This window comes from Opisthocomus hoazin, chromosome 10 (genome assembly GCF_030867145.1).
Source record: "Opisthocomus hoazin isolate bOpiHoa1 chromosome 10, bOpiHoa1.hap1, whole genome shotgun sequence".
Taxonomy (NCBI): domain Eukaryota; kingdom Metazoa; phylum Chordata; class Aves; order Opisthocomiformes; family Opisthocomidae; genus Opisthocomus; species Opisthocomus hoazin.
The window spans coordinates 31100979-31122627 of record NC_134423.1 but is presented as its reverse complement, the minus strand read 5'-3'; the positions used below and the strand labels follow the sequence as shown (position 1 = coordinate 31122627).

Here is a 21649-nt window from a genome sequence, read left to right as displayed (position 1 = left end):
TGGGCACCTGTTTGTAACCCTAAGCATCTAAATCTCTATAAAATTAATTTATCTCTTTAGTATTTTTCTTTGTAGGGGAGGAGAGAGGGCAATAAAAGAGAAAAGCAGTAAAAATATTTTATCAGAAAATCTGCAAGGCTAATAAGTAAGATCCATTCTGCCTTACTCCACTGGAATCCAACCAGATGTTAGTATGGTCTACTGTCTCTGTAAAAGGTGTTGTTAAAATAAAATAATATGGTATTTCACTGGAAAACAGAAAACATCTGTTACTCACCTCTGTGTAAAATCTTTAGACTCCATAAATAGGTAAGGCCTTTCACAACCTGAATTCAAGAGAAAAAGCAAGAACACGTATTAAAGATTCCTGGTAAGAAACACTAGACATCTCAGCTGGCGCGAGTCGTTAAATACACGCGTTCCAACGAAGAACGGAGCCAGGACCACGAAAAGAGGCGACAAAGCATCCCTGCCAAAGGATCGCCGGACCCTGATGAACCCCTGCTGCAAACTACACAGCAACGGGTTCTCTAAGAACATGTGAATAAACATCTCTCCAGGATCTGTGTGGTGAAGTCGGCCGGGCTTATATTGACTCCTTGTAGGCATTTCCACATATTTTTAATTCATCTGTCTCTGCTGGGGTGTTAAAACTCATGAAAAGCAAAGCGTGTAATGATTTGTCTTCTTGCAACAAAAGCAACCCGGTGAAACTCAAGGCCAGAAAACAACACAATCTCTCAGAGCTTCTTCCACCTCAACTTCCCTTTCCCTCTCTTTTCCATTTGGGGCAGCTGTACTGCTTCCTCCGTTACTTCCCATGCTTTAATGTGCTCAACACAAACGCTGAACATTTCTTCTTGAACTGTATAAACTGTCCTGTTACTCATGTTACTCATGCTGGACCAAACGCAAGCCTTGCTTTATCCCAGAGCCCCAACAAATGCAACTGGGCACCCTGAAAGATCGGAACTGGGGCACGCTTTGGCCTGCTACTCCAGAATTTGCTCCTTCCACTAGATAAACTGTTAAAACCAAACTCTGAAACCTGTTACTCCAGTAGTACACTGGAGTGCCTTATGTATGAGATACACGTTTTCATCAAAACACATAGGACATGCATCTGTAGTACAAACACCGGCGTATTTCCCAAAACCACAACCCCTGACACATCCTTACACGGAATATGTGAATGCGGCTCTTTCAGGTCTGACAAGATCATCACTGGATCCAACCACCGCTCTGTTTATTTTCTGTATGCAACCTGATTTTAACAGCCCCAAATTAAACAAGATGTTCAATTGACTCCCTGAGAGCGCTGTTGGGTATTGCAAGTTATTCTCTCTGCAGGTTTTGTTTCTGGAAAGTAATTAAGCCCAAATACTCCTTGCATTTTTAACACAGTATCTTTTTCCTTAGATTTACCTCTTTTACAAGCCCAGAGAACTACAAGATTCAACAACCACACTTCTGCTTACTTTTTACCCAAAGCCCCTCTGCCATCTCAGCCAGCTTTTTGAATAGAGCAGGTCCTTTTTACCAAGTTTCCATCTACGAGATGACATCTTCATTCATCTTCCCGAGACCCTCTCTCTCTGTGTTTCCAGAGCAATAAAGCATTTCCGACATTTGTGGAGTTGTACGAGTTTTTCGGACAAAACAATTACATTCCCTTCGTTGTCCGAGTACACCAAAATGAAATGATTTCTCTTACAGTGATCAAGCAGCAGTGCTAAAAACCTTACAGAGCGTGAAAGGAGACAGCATAGTAATGCTCAGCCTTCCGATTGGATTAGAAATTCTCTTTAAAATTCATGCTGTAACCAAAACCAACGGCAGTGGAATCTGAATCGCTTTGGTAAAGCAAATAATGATTCCGGATCCCAAATAAATTGCTCTAGGTGGCAATTCCTCAGTGTTCAGCTCGCCCTCCACACCCAACCATCTCCTGGCCGCAGATGGTAAGTACCTGTAACAAAGGCCTCGGTCAAATTCTGCTCACCCAGCGCTGTGTTAGCCTTTCCGAAGGCAAACCAGGGGAATTCTACTTACAAAGCACTTTGACATAAGGAGAAGGGGGGAAAAAAAAAATCAAGCATCGATGCAAAAATAAATAAAAGGAGTAAAACATTTCAGGCATCCTCCAATAGTAAAAGTGAGTTTGAGAATAGTAAGCTGCTTTGATCAGTAAACTTGTATTTAGACTATTTAAAATCTTTAAGATCATTATAGAATTATTCAATTTATTTTAAAGCATGTATTCATAGAAAAAAGGAAACATTTCTTGCAGAAAAAAAAATCAACAGCTGTCAGTTATTAAACATCTTTATGCTGGAACATGTGCTGAATAAGCAGTTATAAAAGACACGGTATTAAACAAACTCTGCCACGCAGATTCTCTCAGCATCAGCGTATAAAGGAATGAAAAGAGTTTCTCCCTTTATTTGGGGCTGCAAATATGTACACGGGAGCCCCCCAACTGGACTAACCTAGCGCAAAGTACCGCTACTCCCTCCCCTTGCATTTGCCTATTAGGGAAGGGCTCTGAAGTATTAAATATCAAATATCATTCTAAAAAGGCGCTGGAACAGAGTATCTTTCGATTGAACAGCCAGCAGGAATTATTGGTGTTCAGTAAAGTCGGTTTTACAACAATGACTTGACAAAGCCTTGACACAAAAAGTACTTCTACCTGCTGTCAATCACTCACTCTCTCGACAGTTCAAGTGCACATCCTTTCAGGGAGAACTTCAATCAACATTAGCACTCAAAATACAGTGCACAATGTCACTGCTTCAGAAATTGAAGTGAAAATAAATGCGTGAAGCGGCAAGCAAAGGTAGAACAGATGGGGCAGACCCAAATACACAGACATCAGTATGAAAACAGGAGCGACCACAACACCACGTTGGGGTTCCCAAGATACACTTTTTTCTTCGGAAAAACACGCAAACCCTTTGCACAAAAAAAGAACACAAGAAAGAAGAGAGATTTCCGCTTCTTGTTGACTTCATCTCATACAGGCAACCAGGATGAATTTTTTGAAGACATCAGAGATCCCTCCAGCTTCGTGGGGACCCAAGTCCCAGCAGACTCAACTTCTCTCTCACCAATTTATCCCACCCCTGAAAAAACAGTGCTTCTTCCCAAGCCCTGGCAAATGCTTTCCTCCTGCAAGGATTTCTTTTAACTGCCTTGCTTTACTTGCAGCATTCTGTCTTTCAGCCTCAAACCTCCCCCTTCCCACCATCACTCCTCAAAAAAATACCCGAGAGGGACGAGTATCACATTCAGCAACACATTCCTGCTATTTCAGCTTGATTGTCCACCACAATTAATGGTGACCACTTTGTCACCGTGAAATGGATAACAAGAATGCAAAAGACCGCTATGGCGTATAGACTTCGTGTATGCTACGCGGCTCGGATCTCCAGTCCAACTCTCAGCAGGGAAGGGTTCGCATCCGAAACAACACAGCGGCACTTGCTATCATCAAAAACTGTTCCATTGTCTCCGCAGACAAAACTCTCCTCTGGTTCCTGCCAAATCATGAGAAAGTCTGGTTGGGAGGGGAACGTACGAGAAAGCAAGTATCACTCGCGCCACGAAGCAGTGCGTTGCAGCTACCTGGGAAGTATTCACAGCAGCATTTCAAGGAAACCAGCAGCAAGATCGTCCTCTCCTTTCGGCTACAGAAAGCCAGGGTTCTCAAGAAGGGGATGGCTCTCAGGTAGCTCAGCCCCAGCCTGTGGAGATCAAAGAGTGCAAGGAAAAGACCTTGAGCACAGCTCAGTGTTGAACTGAGCAAGCGGAGCACAGGGGCAATGCGCTCCCTTCGCCGTGTTGTGCTGAGCAGACACGGACCTTGTTCTAGACCAGCTGGAATCTCCTGCGCCTTTCATGATCGTTGCTGTGAGTATTTTTAAGGGTTGTCAGTCCACCACTTTTCATGACGACTAAATTCGTATAACAGGGAAGGAAGCAAGAAAATCATCAAGTCGGCGCGAGAGTGGGATGCTGCTAAATGTCTGTAAGTGCCTGCATCATTTTCCTCTGGAAATGGCTTCACTTAAAAACTCCTACAAATATAACAAAAGGGTATTCTAATTAACAGATGTGCAGGTCACACATATTATTAAACAGCTTCGATAGACTAATGCATTGTACGTGTCTCGGGAGAACAAAAGACAAATGACTCTGTGTACGTGGTGTAAGGCAGGCAGAAAGAAAACCTACAGACTGGGAAAAAAAAAAGAGACTATGGAAGCTCCAGATTTTGTCCGCAAAATCCATGCGTGCAAGCTCTAGCTTTCGTTTGACATTCTCCTTCTGATCAGTACACGAACAGCAATCCTCCAGGCTTTGGGTAATCTTCCCAAGCTGTTCGGGGTGGGGATTACGGCGTCTGTGTGCAGGACTTGGCACCAAGGTGCCCCAACCCACAAAACGGGCGGCTGGGCTCTACCGAAACGTCAGACACCAAGATGCAGCGCAGCCGCTCGCGAAGACTTCCAGGAGCCATTCCTGCTGCCACCAATAAATTACAGAGACAAAAAAGGCTTTCACAGCCTCCTTCCAACAAGTCCACGAGGCCAACTGAGCAAAAAATCAGCACCAGAGCGGAGGAAGCTGCCAGTGCTGGTTCAGCCCAAGCGCACACCTTCTGCTATGGAGAAGCAGGAGGAAGGGGCGAGCCCCTTCTCTGAAGGCCCCCGCTCCTCTGCTCACCCCCTTACTGACCCCCTGCACTGCAGCGGGCACCGTACAGGTTGCTAAAGCAGCAAATCAAATAACTAGAAAAAGTTAAGTATCTGCTCACCGTCCGTGTCAGGGAGTCATGCTCACTAACTAACAGCTTTGTGAAGACGTGACCCTGCAGGTGAACAAAAATATATCTATATATAGCAAGACATAAAAGATGGGGCTGAAGCACCACCATTATGGGCAAGTGAAAAATTGGAAGAGAGCATCTGCAGAATACCAAGCCAGGTGGGCTGAGGAGGATGGGGGAGAGGAGAGAGAAAAGCAAGTGAGGAAATGATAAGGTCAGTTAGCGTGGATGCACTAAGCACACAATGCCAAGTCTGACAAGGAAAAGGAGAAGGAAGAAGTGTCTGAAGAAGTGCTTGAAGGACCATTCCAGTACTATTACACTATACACACGCTACTTCACGTCCGGACTATGAGGACACCGTGAGCAACTTCTCATTCATTGCTCCATAGGGAAGAAGAGATGAAACGTTTTTACTCTGAACTAAAGGTGAAAAGCATTCAAATTCCGTAAGAAACTGCTAGGCTATATAATGAGCAGATTTGAAACTACTTAGAGGAAACCGCATCAGAGAAGGGTGTTCATCACCCTGGGCAGGCCACACAAATTAAGAGAAAGTAGAGCTGTGAATTACAATGAACAGAGACTAAATAGCTGCCTGTGTTGGATTAAAGGATTTAAATTGTCAGCTTGATGTATAATGAATGTGAAAACCTATCACTTAATTAAATAGCACACGATAAGAATAACTTTGTTATGCTTTAAACTGCTTAAGTTATCAAAGTATTCCTTATATTTAGCAATTGTTCAGCAGTATCTCTCTCCCTTGTGAGATCCCCTAAGACATTGGCCACTTCCCTTGTGTTCAGCTGTGGCAAAATAGGGAACTTTTTTTTTTTTGTTCTGTAATCTTGAGTTTTCAATCATGGCTAGGGAATTTTGAGCAACCCGATCTGGTTGAAGACGTCCCAGCTCATTGCAGGGGGTTGGACTAGATGGCCTTTAAAAGTCCATTCCAACCCAAACCATTCGATGACACTTTTCTCCTTTCTAGCAACACACCCACTGAACGCTGCAGAGACACCAGGATGGGCTACCAGGTGCTCTGAGGACCCCACCACCAACACCTTGCTACCAAACTGAGCAGACGCTGGGCACCGATAGCTCTTCCCAGATCACAGACCACCTCCCTGCTCCCCACCCCTGAAACGACTCTCGGCTCTTCAACCATGCCTGCTCATGTGCGAAGGGTCCCAGCACAGGGATGAGAGCAGCCTGGCCCCCGGCCTGGCTTGTGCCAAGTAACAGCTTCAGCCTCCTCCTCATCTGCCTTAAGGCGTACATCCACCATAAGGGAGAACAGAAAACGTGTTCGGCCACTGCATTTTAATAACAGCAACTGACTTCATTTTTCAACCTGGAGAGCAAATCTAATTGAGCTAACTTTGTACAGAACGAGGACAGCTCGAATGGAAGTTACACGGGAGAATCAGCAGAAGCAGCAGACAAGGGCCCACCACAAGGGCTAGGACAGGGCTTCGGAATTGCTGTTTAAAGGAATCACACAGCACAGAAGGACTCACAGGCTAAATAAAGGCGATTAAGGACTGCTCTCTCCTACAAAGGTTGATACGAAGAAACACGACCACAGACTTCTCCAGCAAATTCATTATTTTTTTTTTTTTTTAATCCCATTCAATTTATCACATCCTTTTACATTTCTTGAGCCTCTGGCATCTCATGTGTTGGTCATTCAGAAGGCAAGCTTCCTTCAGCCCACTGTCCTCATGCACACAGGACCCTCCCTTTCACACAGAATCACAGAATAGTAGGGGTTGGAAGGGACCTCTGTGGGTCATCTAGTCCAACCCTCCTGCCGAAGCAGGGTCACCTACAGCAGGCTGTAGAGGACCTTGTCCAGGCGGGTCTGGAATATCTCCAGAGAAGGAGACTCCACAGCCTCCCTGGGCAGCCTGGGCCAGGGCTCCGTCACCCTCAGAGGGAAGAAGTTCTTCCTCGGGTTCAGCTGGAGCTTCCTCTGCTTCAGTTTGTGCCCGTTGCCCCTTGTCCTGTCGCTGGGCACCACTGGAAAGAGCTTGGCCCCATCCTCCTGACCCCCACCCTGCAGATATTTGTAAGTATATATACACGGACACTGTGAGGCCACGGATCTTCGAGATGACTCAAAGTCTCCAGGGGCACACGCGTGCTCAAATCAGGGATGTGTTACATGCACAACCAAAAACTGAAAGACAGAAAAGAAAAAAAGTACTTACAGCTACTGCTATTCTTCCGAGTACGTGTTCTGGAATTTTTCTATAAACATCCAAAGAACCCCCTGCAGGGACAAACAAAATGCGCTTAGGTAATACAGAATGCAATACTGCCCTAGATTCGAAGTCACCAGGGCTTTCTAGGCCTTGGTTATTAATAAAAACACCATCAATGATATAACAATAACTGTGTCAGAAATAACTGACCTTAAAAATCCGCCAAACTCTGAATAAACACATGAAACAGTACTCTGGTCTCTGTTCACCCACGTTACCTATTTTCGCTTGCAGCACTAATACAGAAACTCCTGCTCGAAAACCTCCCAGTCACAGGACAGAACCTCAAAATTAGAGAACTCGAAACTGCCAGGCTGGGAGTAACGTCTCAGGAATAACAGTGTCATCCCACAAAGCAACAGCGGACTTCAAAGTCCAAAGCATCCTCACCCTTGTCCCCCAGACCTGGTGCTAACACCACACGGTGTCTGACACAAGGCTTACGTCTACGCTGAAAGCCGTTCCCTCCTGACGATCAAACCACTCTGTGTCCACACCGACGTCTGAAAATGCACGACAAGGAGCTCCTGGGCAAGCAGGTAAGCGTTGCCAGTAAACTCCAGTATAGACAAAACTCACTGCCTCGCTCAGCCCCGTCCAGCCAGGATCGTGTGTTTGTGGGGGAAGTGAGAAACCGAAGTCCCCCCAACCCCCAAGGGACGGGAAGGATCGTTTCCCTTCTCTTCTGCGAAGGAGACTCACGACCAAACCAGTGTTCAAACTGGCTTTGGGGTGAAATACAAGTTCTTAGGCACGAAAGCAAATTTAAAATTGAGAATTAAAGATCTCCAAGTAGAATGGCAAAAAAAAAAAAAGGACAAGTAAATCACACGCAGAGGGTATTGCACTTCGCTTGCAAGAGCGTGTGGTCTTATTCAGGGCTTGAGGCTCTCAGAGGTGCTCAGCGCTGATCTAACTCTGCTCGCAGTGTAGCACACGGATTGTACTGATGGTACCACGGGGGAAAGAGTTCGGCCATTACTCCGCAATTAAGAGAACCACACCTTGTTCGTTGCTTGTGGTTCAGTTTTTAGAACTAAACCCCAGTCATTCTGAAATGCTGCAACCCAAAGGTGCCACAAGGTCCTTACTCCAGTCTTCAGCCTTCATTGTACAATAGGTCTTATTCATACTATGCTACTTCTTCTAATGACTGGGGTTTTGTGGTGGTGGTTGTTAGTTTTTTTTTCCCCTCGCTATCCTCATCGTTTCTACTCTCAGAAACACGGCGCGTGTTTGTCTTCACTAATATTGCTGATTCCAGGTCATCGAAACTACTATTCATTCATCAAGTTCTACTCTTTCAACTTCTATTGTCCACGCTGTCTGCGTATTATAAAGAATCTCCATCTTAAACATATAATGAATCTCCATCTTAAATGTAAATATAAGTCCTATTTAACAGAAGTAAGAGAATGTAGCATCACAGATACCTTCTGCTCGTTTCAAAAACCACACAGAAGGCAATCATATGGCAGGTGGTTCCTGTTAATGCCTATAACGTACCCTTACATTTTGGACAAAAAAAGACCTATTTTCATACACCAAACTGCTACGTCTTGCTATCACAGATATCACTAAAAGGCAGTGCTGTTTGAAAAACAAGGGAAAGTATCTTTTTGCAAACAACTGGGGAAATCTGCCATTTTTCTATGGAGAAAAAAAATCTGCAGCGGACTATTTCAAAATCCAAATATATAATGTTACCTCCCAAATCCGCATTTAGGTATGGTCTGATAGCCTGCACCTCTCGCTCCTTTTAAGGGGAGTCTCACAGGCGTTCAGCAGCTTTGAGGAAAAGAGGCAACGACAGAAGTAAAAGGCAAGGGTGCCTTTCACCATCTTTATTATAAATACGGGAGGGCAGAGATTAGAAAGCCTCATTTCACATCTCTGTTGATCTTTCAGATCAATCAGCAGGTGGGAGGGTGACCCAGCTCAGTTCAACTGCTCTGTTTTGGTATTTACAGACTTGGAGTTACTTGGCTTTTTCCTGGTTGCTGGTGCCACACGTTCACCTTCTCCCTAAGTGTACCCCGAAGTCAAGAATATCCCAAAAGACACAGATCCATCTGTATCCAGGTGATTCCTAAAGGAAATACCTATGTTTTGTAATATGGTACAGGATATAAATGGGCAGAGTCATGGGATACGGATTCAGGAAACACTACAAACTGGCCTCAGACAGTCAAAAGGGCTAAAAATCTGTCAAGGTTGAAGCTGTTCATCTGCAGGATGAGAAAGGATTGTTTTTCTGATCTTTACCTGCAGCCTTACACATCAAAATTAAAGGTCTAGGGTAAAAAAAAGGCAAGGTCCCTTTATTTGCATTTGGTTCTTCCTTTAAATGCTTGCTGTCGCTTTCTGCCAGAAGGAGTGCGCAACGTGAGGCAGACCAGAGGTCATCTCCAGCACAATTCGGGCATGGTCAGTAAACACCATCGCTGCGCAACGTCGTGAGGGATGCATACCCTCCAGGCTTCAATATTTTCACACACGCATTCAGAACGGCAAGCATTTCTGTCCGTCATTTTAAAAAATCTCCGCATTAGTAGGAGCAGACACACTCTGGGCAGATGCGTGTTTCGGCACGAGCAGATGCTTCCTTACTGCATGTGACTACTGCTTAACGCCGGCGTGCAAGTCTGAGTGCAATGGCAAGGACAGGATTGAGAAATGGCTAACAGTCGCCCAGCGTGAGAACAGCAACGAATTTCGCTTGTGGGCTTTGCTGAATAAATGTAATACTTGCTCATCAAATATGGAAAATCTGAGTGAATACTCATACTTGGAAATGGGGCACAGTGATCACTGGGACAGAGGTACTAAGTGTAAAAAGAGAGAAAAAAGAGTAACAACAGACCATTTTAACAGGGAGAAAACCAACTGCACCACAAAACCCCAAAGGCCTTTATCCATGGTCCCCATCAGAAAGCAAGAAGCTACTCAACGATGCTTCATGGTACACATTTCGCTTTGGAAGTTTTTCCTGCCAGAAAGCCGTCCCTCCGCAGTAAATTATTTCTGAGATCCTTACTTCTTTCTATCCAGCTTAACTGAACCTTCCTGAAAAACGTGGACAGGGCGTAAGACACTGCCTCCTGAGAAAATCCTGGAGTAACAGACTATTGCTTGTAGCAACAACGCGATGTTAGAAGTTGAACGCCGCGAAGGGGGTTCTCCCGCACAAGACACAAGGGGACTGCATCTCCCGTCAGACACGCTCTCAAAACTGCTACACAGAGGGCAGCAATGATTATAAATTGCTGTACTCTGTACACTTCCAATGCCTTTTCCCCAAGAATGCCACCCAGCAGAAGATTTGCAAGCGAGGTACCACTGCGTCTCCGTAACGGCAGCGGGGAAGGGGACAGCGTCGGGCTTAAGATTCGCATTGGGAGGAACAAGAGCACGCTCCAAGAGAAACTCAGCGCAGCGCTGCTCAACAGCTGCGTTAGAAAATAGTTCCTCGTCTTGCAATTAAGAGACGATTTCCACTGAAAACACATAGGACATTGGGTTAATAGATTTCTTTAAAAGAAAATCTGTTTTGGCTATCAAAACAGTAAAAGTGAGGAACAGCTGTTTTGTCAGCGAGGACAGATTGTATGGAAGACTCAAATATCGAACCGCAAATTAAGCCAGCATTTATTTCTGTTCTATTTACATTTTCAATAAAAGTAAGCGAAGTTACACTTGGGAAAATACAGCATACCATGGAAAATGTAACACAATCCCAATACTAAGCTTTTTTTTTTTTTTTTTTTAAAAAAAACTACCTGCAAAGTTATCAATACTTTACATTTTCAAGTCATACTACTGCATTTTGCTCTACTCTGGAAAAGCACATCTTTGTATGATTTTCCCATTCACAGGCTCAGCAATCAAAAGCACACTAGATACACAACTCACCATCCATGAACTCTGTACACAACGAAATTCTGTTTTCTACAAAAAAAGCACCATAAAATCCTATGATATATGATGAGTCACACTGGAAAAAGAAAGGAAAAAGAGAAGTCTGTTTTAAAATTTGGCGTAAGAAGATTATAAGCAAGAATAACGAAAATGAGGAATCTGTATACCTTATAAAGAATTTCTAACTCTGACATTATCTGCTTCTGGAGTTCCAGTGTTATATCTAAGGGTATGACCTAAAATACAAAAAAAAGCCATATGATCAGAGTTGATATAAAAAGTAAACGATTCAAAACAAAAAAACTGAAGATCCACGTATTAATAATCCTTATGAGAAAAGGAAAGAAAGGGAGGAATAGGTGGAAAAAAAGTTTTAATAGAGCGATGAGCAAAGGAAGGAAATGGAAATGAAGGGACAGACTTACTTTAAAACGTCTGTTACAAGTCAACTAAGTTATACAGCCACTTTTACCCATGAGTAGGTTTGTGGTTTAACCATCTGACCAAGAGACGAGCTAGAACTTGAACATGTAAAGAGCAGGCCTGGGGGACCTGCACGTCAGTAACTCGGAGTTGCTGCTTATTGACCCAAATCGCGTTCACCTGCCAGCTCCGGCTCGGCACAGCCTCTCCTCAGCTGCCCAGCACCCATCCTGCTCCCTGCCCAGATGTCTGGAGAGAAAGCTCAGAAGGCTGTGACCCTGGCAGGCCTTGCTGAATGCGCCGATGCTAACTCTAAGGGCTCAATAACTATTGTAGTATTGAAAGCGTCTCTGAACGTCGCCGTGGTGGCCTAAAACAGTGCCTCTTGCCACCACTCTCAACAGTTCTGTTAATATTCATCCCCTTTTCTATATAAATTCCTAACACTGTATGAAACATGGAAAACTGACAAATGTAGAGAAAAAATGCAGATGTCAGCAGATGGTACAAGTGCTTTGGTGTCATCAAAGCGTTCCTCAAAACAACTGCAAACGACCCGGCTCTGAGCACCCAGCAGCTCAAACCGGCCGCTCGCTGCCGCGCTCACCCGCTGGCTCCTTCACCCACGCCCTCAGCCTTCATCCCTTCGAGCCTGGCTGCTGGCCGGGACTGCTACGCAGTGCTGCAGCAAAGGTGGGATGCGGTGACCGGAGTTGGACGTCTTCAGGATTTTCAAGCCGGAGCCTCTTCATCAGGAGGCCGGTTCCAACAGAACCGGCACTGAAAGTCAACTTTCACAAACAATTCTTTGCCGTGATGATTTGAAGAGCTGCACACTTAATTATTAAGTACTATGATATAAACCAAAATGCACTTTAATAAATGCATTTAGCCAAGCTCAGTCTTCTGCTGCACAATATTTCACAGTTTAATACTTCAAGCTAAAGGGAAACCAAATCTAATTAATTTTCAGAATTAGCAGAATAGATATTATAGGCCGCGTGTACTGCTGACGAATCAAGATACAGAGAGACCATTCCCAAACACACGCATTTTACAGTATCAAAATCTGTCTCGAAGAAAAAACGCTAACTTGTTTCTATCAAGAGTTTGCTTTAGGGTTATTTATAAAAGCTGTCACTAAACTAAAATGTAAGTGTAATAGAGGGCTGCCAAGAAACGTTTAACACACTTGTCTAGATCAATAATCATTTGCCAACAATACTCACTTACATTTTTCCAGCGTGAATCACTTAAAATATTTTGCTGGAATACCATCAGTTTCACCCACTGAATATCAACAGAATTGAATCTTGTCAACAGTCTAAAATTGGATTTTATCTCACTAAACTCTACTCACAGCGAGGAATTTCTCTGCCTCGTTCACTGTGAAGGCTTCACCGACCCGAACAACGGCTACTTAGCATGATCAGTGTCAAATACACCACTGACACCCCATCAAGCAAGACTTGGCACGAAGAAAGGTCTCTGGCTGATTTGCATTAACTATAATTACAGACAGACCCCGCATTCTGATAGGGAGGGTAACCTGGGAAAGCAGAGCTACCCTATTTACAAGTGTTCAGGATACTGTAGGGTAGGGCACGTACGGAAACGTACTGCAACCCTCTATCACCACAAAATAAATTCGGGGCCACCATCCCATTTTCTGTGTATAACTATAGCGCAGAAGTGTTTTCTTCCCTCTGAACGCGTGTGCCTCGCGTGTCTTACAACACAGGAGAGACACCCACCCGACGTCAAGGCTGGAGGACCCTTGCATTATTTACAGCATGGAAATGGGGGCAGAAAGTGGGGAAAAAAATATCTATATAGCACTGCCTTAACCTGCATTTTTAATCTCCATGGTCAAATCCTCTTGTATAAAATTTCCAAGCCTATTTAGAAAAGTTTGTATGGGTGAAACAACTTTTCAGAATATTTAAGCTGACAGTGTTAAGTGCGGGCTGGAACAGAGTTAAAGCAAGGAACAAAACCCCCCAAACCTCCTCAAACCCACTGCTACTGAGGAAGGAGCTGCAAATAAGGATTTGGCTGCAACTGGAACCCAGCTAAGCAAACGAGATGCAACGTTTGACAAGAATTTTCCAAAATAGCACCATTGGGTAGAACTTTAAAAAAAAAAATCCCTGTTATTTTACCAGAATTATTGAGAGCAGAAAAGCGAAACCCAATTCATTCAGCATAGACCACAGGCACAGGAGCAGGGTTTCCTAGCAAGCCTGCCCCAGGAGCTCCCAGGAGAAGCCGGCGGCACGGAGCAGCTCAGCAGGCTGCCGCCGCCCGGCGATCCCAGCCTCCCGCCCCGGCCGCGGGGCAGCCGACGAGCAGGACCCGGCCGGCCACGGGGCCACGGGTAACCCGGGCTGGCAGCCATGGTGGCCAAACCAGTCGCAACGGTGCCTCACAAGTGGAGCTGGAGAAGGACCCTACAGAAGGGGGGCTTTTTTTCTTTTTTTTTTTTAAATTTAAATGACCTGATGGTCCTCTGGGATTCAGCACGGGGCTCCAAGCGCTCCCGCACATCTTCCTCATCGAGTTCCTGCCTAAGACGCAGCAATCTTGGAAGCACTTAGCACACTTACATGGGAACTCAACGTACCCAACGTTTCAAGTGAAAAGGGTTAATTTTCAAAAGACGAATACCTGAGCGTATTTCCTCTACTCCCCGCTACACCTCCAGGACAAATAAGGATGAGTTGTCAAGTTAAATACAAGCAGTCAAGTGACTGAATTATAATTTACTCTGTGCTCAATTTAAATTAGTGTGAGGCTATTAAAATATACAGTATAAATACGGCAATTCATCACAAGCTGTCATGGATGACTTCATCTATTTGCTGGAGTGGCATACGTTCCACTAAAGGGAATGAGAGCAAAATCACAGGTCAAATTAAGCTGCTATTCTGTTTTAATTCACTTATTTAATCCGTGGCGACATAATTGTCTTTTACAGTATGTACAACTCAAAGGAAATTTGGGAGTATTATAGTCAGTATACAAATGATTAATCAAACGGTCCATTTAAATGCTAGCTTAAGAGCAGGAGAAACTAAAAGCAGTTGAACGGCAATCAGCCAGCGTACGCTCAAATTTGTCATTCAGATTCTTCCCTCTAATTAGGAAAAAGTTACCTTAGAACAATCTATTAAATCCTCTCCACATTATCTCTCTGTAAAGTTTACATAAAATATGTTCTGACATAGCTGTGGTCTACAGCATAGGTATTAACACTGGTTTGTTTTCCTGTTCAACATATTTGCAAGATTATCTACCAGCTGAAAGCATTTTCATCAACAGGTTTTCAGAACGTTGCCCTGTCCTATCAAATCTGCATATTATTGTCAATAAAAGCCCTTCACAGATCCATCCAGTGACGTCCCTTTTAGCGTGGTAACCCTCTGTCAAAACACTCGGTCCTTGTGACGATCGTGTCAGGACACCGGCATCGCCATCCTCTTTTTATCGCTGGGTGTGCCGAGCCATGGACGTGTTCAGTAATTTTCTTAATAGGGCAAGCCAGCGTGATCACTGTCATAAGAGGCTTCCTGACCTCCAGCTTGCGAGCATGTTCTTTCAAACTATGAAAATACACACGTGTTGATGCAACATTTCTTCTGAAATCACATTAAAAAAATAGAATTGAGAGCGACAGGACCACCACATGTAGTACCTGCAAGAGAAGCCAGTTTCCCAAATCTTCAGGATTAACCAAACCCTTGGACTCGAAGGGAAAGGAGGAGGTGAAATTGCTGGGGGCAAAAGGCTTTTTGCCACGGGAAGGTGATTTCAATTAACCTTGCAAAGGGTGAGCTCATTTCCCCTCCCGCCTGTGTGGTTTCTCTCTTGCTCCAGCTCCTCTCCAGGCAGCTTCTGAGGGCACCCACGGCCCCGCACGGGTGCCCGGCAGAGCTGGCACAGAAGATGCTCTCTGTAGAGCCTGAGGAAAGATTCTTTGAGGAAGCAATGTAGTAGGTACAAGGGAAGAGCAGCACCCTCACCAACCCCAGCACTTAGGGGAAGAGCTTTTTTAGTTCCACACTGAAAGCTGTAATAAAAAATAGTTTTGAATATTAAGTTTTCTGCACTTTTGTGCCTACTACAGCTCAGAGAATTCCTAACTGCTCACAACGTGTTTAGGAATGATAGATACCACCTGAAAGGACTTTTTCAAAGTGACTTCTCCAAAAGCTTTTTCAAGTGATATTTGTATTCCACATAATCAGAAGCTATTTGGATGTTATTTCAATTTCCATGTTTTCCACTTGTAGAGAATCATTCCAAATCCAGCAGTAAGCGTTTGCTGTTCTCCTGGTGGGGTGAAGGGATTTATTTATGTGATCTGCAGAAAAGCTGAAACATGGGCTGAATCGCCTTTTAGTAAATGATCTCTGATTGGCACCACAAGACAATCTGAGCCCAAATCTGAAAGTTACCCACACATGTAAACATTGCCTGGTAAAAAGAAATGCTTCATTTGAAGCCTCACTACAGTCTTACATCTTTAAATTCCATTTAACACCAATTCTGCTTGCAGCAACTGGCTCCCATCACCCCTTCTCTTGTCCCCCTCTCCCACGCCCACATTCTTTCAGTTTAACTCAGTTACATCAGTATTTAACGATTAAATAAAGACAGCAAAAAAAAAAAGAAACAAGACAAAAAGCCCATTTTACAGTTTGCTAAGTAATTATTCCATAAATTGTGTTCTTAAAATATGATTTTTTAAATCCTAAACTATTAATTGGAATTGCGCGAATGCAACAATTAATTTGTTTTCCAAGTCTCTACTGCTTTGAGTTTTAACAAAATAGCCAAATTAAAAGTTCGATATATTAAAAAAGACACGTTTCAACACTTTTGTATAGATTAACTCTATTAATAATTTAATTTAAAAATTTAATTTAATTTAACAAATTGCATACAACAGTTGGTACGCTGTTGCCAGAGCTGCGCTATTGGTTTACCACAGTTTTAACTGAACTTTCAGACAAGAATAGTATTTATCTGACCGCGTAACACTACAGCACACAGCTTCACTGCAAAGAAAAAGCAAACAGCCAAATCGGTTTGATTAAAAAAACCCAAAAAACAATCAGTGGGAGACAGGACATTAAAATAAATAAACCTGTTAAACCTGCAAAATCTCCTGGGAAAACAGAATATTATCACAAGGAAAAGAGAGAAATCCGCTTTATTTAAAAAGGAGGTTGGGGACCACGTGGCGGGAGCAGCGAGAGGCAGCGGCCGGCGTCCCGCGATGCCGGCGGTGGGCTGGGACGCGGGGCAGCGTCTCGCCGCGCTCGGGCACGTCCCCGCAGCCCCACGGGAAGGTGCGGCGGCACCCATGCATGCGGTCAAGCAATTCCCGGCGGGCAAAACCTGGATTCGGGGAACCCTGCACCCCTCCGGACTCGCTAAATCTTTGCGCTGGAGTTTTCCTGCATAAACCACGCGGCCTCTAATGCAATAAAACAAATTGAGAACCAACAGCCAGAGGGAGGGGAAGGAAACCAAGGTCAAGAAAGAACGGAGAGGAAGAGAGAGAGAAAGAAAATTACTGTAATATCTTACCTTTACTGCTAGTATTTTTCCACTGGGGACGTGATAAGCCCTGCATGAGGGAAAAAATTAAATAACTTGAGATCACATAAAATTACCTCTATACATACGTGCAACATGTATACACTAATTTCACAGAAAAATGACTCTGAGCTAATACATTTTATGTTAAACCAATTTTATATAGCGTTTCTAGAGAAAGACTGATGAAAACAATTGATCAAAAGAACATAGTTACAATGAGACCATTAAGCAGGTTTTTACATCTGCATGGTTTATATAAAATCCACACGCTGAAGACTTCGGCACAGCGTAACAGCAAATTCACAAGTAGGAATTTATCCGCTGTCACGTTTTCTTTCAACGGAATAAATTGATGATACAGCCACTATTCAGAATCTTCACGTAAAACAAGGTTTCTCATGCAAGTTTGCCAATCCTAAGGGTATTTTCAGTGGTAGGACAGTGAGATGCACCGCTGTATCAATTAAAAGTGAAGTAAACCCAGTAACGACCGATTCTTTCTCACAACCTGCGGACCCACAGAAAACATCAGCGAACTGAACTTTCTGCATTTGGATTTAAGATTCGCGTGTCTGTGCACGTGCAAGGTTAGAAAGCATTATTGTTAATGCTCACAGGGACCCAAAACAATTTTACATAGTATTTCAAGAGCAGTTTGTCTTAATTTCTGAAGACAAATATTTATAATTGGCTATTTAACAACAACGTGTGTATTCCTAACCATGAACTCATAAGCAAGCAAAAAGGTGGGCAAAAAAAATGTCTACTAAAAATCCAATGTAATTTTGCATAAAAACAAAACCATTAAAGGTTTTCTTCTTCACTAGTTTTATTGTCTCATACTGATTTATGACACTATGCACAGTAATGTCATATATGTGGCACTAACTTTAAAGAATTATAATATTTTACCACTATATACCTCTAGCAATTATTAGTGAAGAAGAAAAGCTTTAATAGTTTTTTTTCTGCATGCAAAATCACACACAGTGCAGGGCGAGACTGTTGTTTAATCTTATTTATAACCCTGAGTGCTTATATAATTTCTGTTAATAGCTTGGAAGTTTCTAAAAACTTCACCTTAATTTAATAACTCACGGATAAACGTTTATGTAACCCAGTGGCATCAGCTTTTAGGAACAAACAAGGTTTAAAACAGCGTGCTGAAAAATCAGTGTTATTTAATACCAGCACAAGCAGCAAAAAAAGCAAAACCGCCCGACGAAGCTCTGACAGACCGGTAGCTGAATGCGGAATCAGCGAACCCGACGGAGCAAACGAACCCCGCCGGAACTACGGACGGATCAGCAGTGGCAAAACATGACGGACTCCAGCTCAGCAGAAATGATACGCAAAGGAACAGGTTGAGATAGCATGCTTAACGTCTGTTAGCTTAATCTGTACCGTGCCGGGCAGTTTGGCAACTTAATTAGCTTGTCAAGAAAGCTGATCTTTTTTCCATAAGAGAGATCTCCTGTTTCCAAGTGAATTAAAAGGGAAGACTTGATTATTTAATTATGATGCACGCTAATTCATCCGTGGAAGTTTGGGTTAAATTTCCAGCAGAGGGCAGATACCTGGTTTGGTTTACAGAGCACTGACAGTACCAATTTAACATTTAATTATCGCTGAGAATTGGATCACAGAGGAGACCCCATGCCCGTGGGTACCGCGTGTCCGGTGGCTCCGCAAACGGCATGCTACCTGCGAGGGAGGAATCTGTTTACTCCAGGCTGAGCCAGCATCTCCATTGTCCTGACCTTCCTCAACACAACGACTGTCAAGTGATTAATGAACTTTGAATAGGAGCTTTGGTTACACCAGAAGACAACCGTACACCTCTGTAGTGGTTTAATTAACAGCTACCACTTCAAATTAGTCTGTAGTTGCTACAGTAATTACCCGTTCCAACGAGTGTGTAGGGGAAAGGTTTTTGTTAGATATTATGTAGAAACGGAAGTTGGAATTGATCATTTTGGTTACAGTCAGCACAGCTAAAGCCTGAAGATTTAGCACCTTTATGTAGCTTCAGAAGGATGCACGAGAAAAGAATCGCACAGAATAATGTGCACAGCATGAAGAAAAACACTTCTTGTGCATACGGCACCTGCCAGGAAGTCTACGGATGCCTATGAGAAGATTACACTAACATTCCTGCTCCATGAGTAACGCGCAGTCTCATCTCAAGGGTCAGCTCTCTCAGACTCCAGTGCCACCCCCAACAGCAAACGAACTCATCACCACAGAACCAGATCGTTAGAGGAAGCAAAGCAGCAAAATGCCAACGGTTCCTCAGCAGCGCTGTACGTTTCCGTGAGCGCAGACGTCAGAACCTTGCAGGATGGCAGGCACAGGACGTCGCCCAACGAACGGCCGCGACAACTCCTCTGCTAGGAACGCGTTCGAGCGGTGCCTGGCAGCAAAGGCAAGCGGAGGTTAAAGACGAGAGACAACAGTTGCTAAATAGCTGCTGAACTACTTCGAGACACATGTACAGAGCAGAAATTCAATGCACTGAAATACAAAATATTCAAGGAGAACGCTGTTCTGACGGTCGCAAAATTTCACTCCTTGCAGAAACCAGCTCTGGGAAAACAAGCTCGTTGCTCTGCTCTTTTTCATTCGGCTCTGGTTTGCCTTCGACCCGCTGCAAAAGCTGTGGCGGATGATTGAGAATAGGTGGCTATAAATCATTTATTGTTAAGGACAAATCGAAGAGACAGAGAGAGCCAACGTCTGCAATCAGAAGTCTGAAAAGTCATTTTGAACACTTGATGCCAGGGTCAACTATTAAAAATAGAAAAGTTCTTACTTAAGTTTCACTGCAATTTGCCAACAGCAGGAATCTGGTTGCGATGCGCGTTTCCCCTGCCCTCTCTGCCTCTTAGTTAAACCAGGGATTTAGAAGACAAATGCCATGGCATGGACTGCTCTTTCTACTCCCTGAAGAGGACACTCCTAACAGATATTGGCACAAATTCAGAATATATTCTTATGCAGGGCCTGATCTAGATCCCTCTCAGGTTAGTTGGAGAATTGCATCTATAACAAACTTCATATTTTATTATTTTCAGGGCAAACTAATGGAAATGCTACAAAATTAATAACCATTTTAGTAATAAGTTTCTCCACTACTAAAAATAATTTCAGGTATATATTGAAAAACACTGACACAGTGTTTCTTAAAATAGTAGAAAAATAAACACGACGGCAATCAGATAATTCATTTGGTGCCCAATTTCTGCACATAAAGAAACTGCAATTCCAGCACCCTGCACCAAACTAATTTTTAATTTTATTTTAAAACAGACAGTTGTTAGCTATTGTAGCCACAGCACGTTTTAGGCTGAGGATAATGATTAAAGTTATTAAAAAAAGAGTTCCGAAATCTACCGTGGGATACCAGTCTTACAAGATGTTCCATTCTTTTCAAATTCACCAAAGCCTGACTGCAAATACTTGCCGTGTGTCTGTAAGCAGGCAAGATAGCACAAAACGTTGTAGGTACCCTAAGCTGATCTCCGGTGACATTTTCTAAGTGAACAGTAAAGGCTAGTGGGTGAAAATTGCACCTTAGCCGCAGAATACATATGGAAGACAAGAAAATAAGTCACACTAATTTTCCCCCAGAAAATGAAAATTCTTCATGGAAGCAAACTGTTCTTTCTTTATGCTCAGAAGTCTATTTTTGTTGCTATAGCCCGTACAGATACGGGACAAACTCTGCACTCGATGGAGTAACCATTCTCACGGTCGCCAGACGAGGAGCAAGGTGATGAGCAATACGTAGAGAGAAGCGCGTCCCTTAATATTAGCGGTACCAGGAGCAGGGACCAAGTTAAGAGACTGCTGTTGAATTAAAACTCAGTTTTAATGACTCAGACTCATAACTCTCTCAGCAAAATATTTTTACAGATTTCACGAAAGGAGGAAGAAATCTTCAGGGAGGATGGAGAAAACACCAACTTTCAGACCTCCTCAGAAAAAATGGCATCCCAGCAAGAGGCAGCGCGGTAGCAAGCACCACACGAGCTCCGAGGGGAAGAAGGGAGCAAGCGGGCTGGAAGCTGGACGGGGAGGAGGCGAGTTTGGGGGCCTTCCCCCCGCCCCGCACGCCGTGCTCACGCGAGACGGAGGAGGCGGCTGGCATCTCCCGCTGGGCCGTTCTCCTGGTGACCACGCACGGCACGCGATGCGCAGAGCTGGGCTTAGAGCTGCCATGCTTTGTGGAAAGGACAGGCAGACTTCAAGCACCACAAATTTTGAAATATCCCCACTGGGGAAAAGAAATTTAAATCTCTTCCTTTGCATTCCCACTAGAGTTCATTATTCTGAGCCCTCTACGTCCATTACAAGGAACAGCTTCTAAGCAAGACTGGCACAGTTGTGTCAAATATTTTATTAACCTTGAGTATTAACCATATCCCTCGACATTTCAGGTCCTGAAGGGATCCACGCGAGCCAAGTCCTTCCGCAGAACTTTGTCTCCTCTGCTCTGGAAATCGCGTGCCCCGCAGCGAGCGCTGCGAAGGCAGCTTGCCCAGCTCCGTGCCCAAAGCCGGGTTATTCTGGGGAACAAGCAAGCCGGCGTGAGCAAGCG

At 43.9% G+C, this 21649-nt stretch overlaps 1 protein-coding gene across 4 annotated transcripts in view; it reads right to left on the bottom strand.

Moving 5' to 3' along the window:
* Positions 1-21649, bottom strand: part of MAP2K5 (mitogen-activated protein kinase kinase 5) — a 140434-nt gene that overhangs the window by 78480 nt on the left and 40305 nt on the right. For 3 of the 4 annotated variants that reach the window (XM_075431826.1, XM_075431829.1, XM_075431827.1), the window contains 5 exons: positions 17038-17077; positions 11187-11255; positions 11014-11095; positions 7048-7109; positions 278-326 (listed from right to left, as the gene is read on the bottom strand). In XM_075431826.1, the coding sequence (XP_075287941.1) occupies positions 278-326; positions 7048-7109; positions 11014-11095; positions 11187-11255; positions 17038-17077 (302 nt within the window). The remainder of the gene's footprint in view (positions 1-277; positions 327-7047; positions 7110-11013; positions 11096-11186; positions 11256-17037; positions 17078-21649) is intronic. The other variant, XM_075431828.1, reaches the window with a different exon arrangement.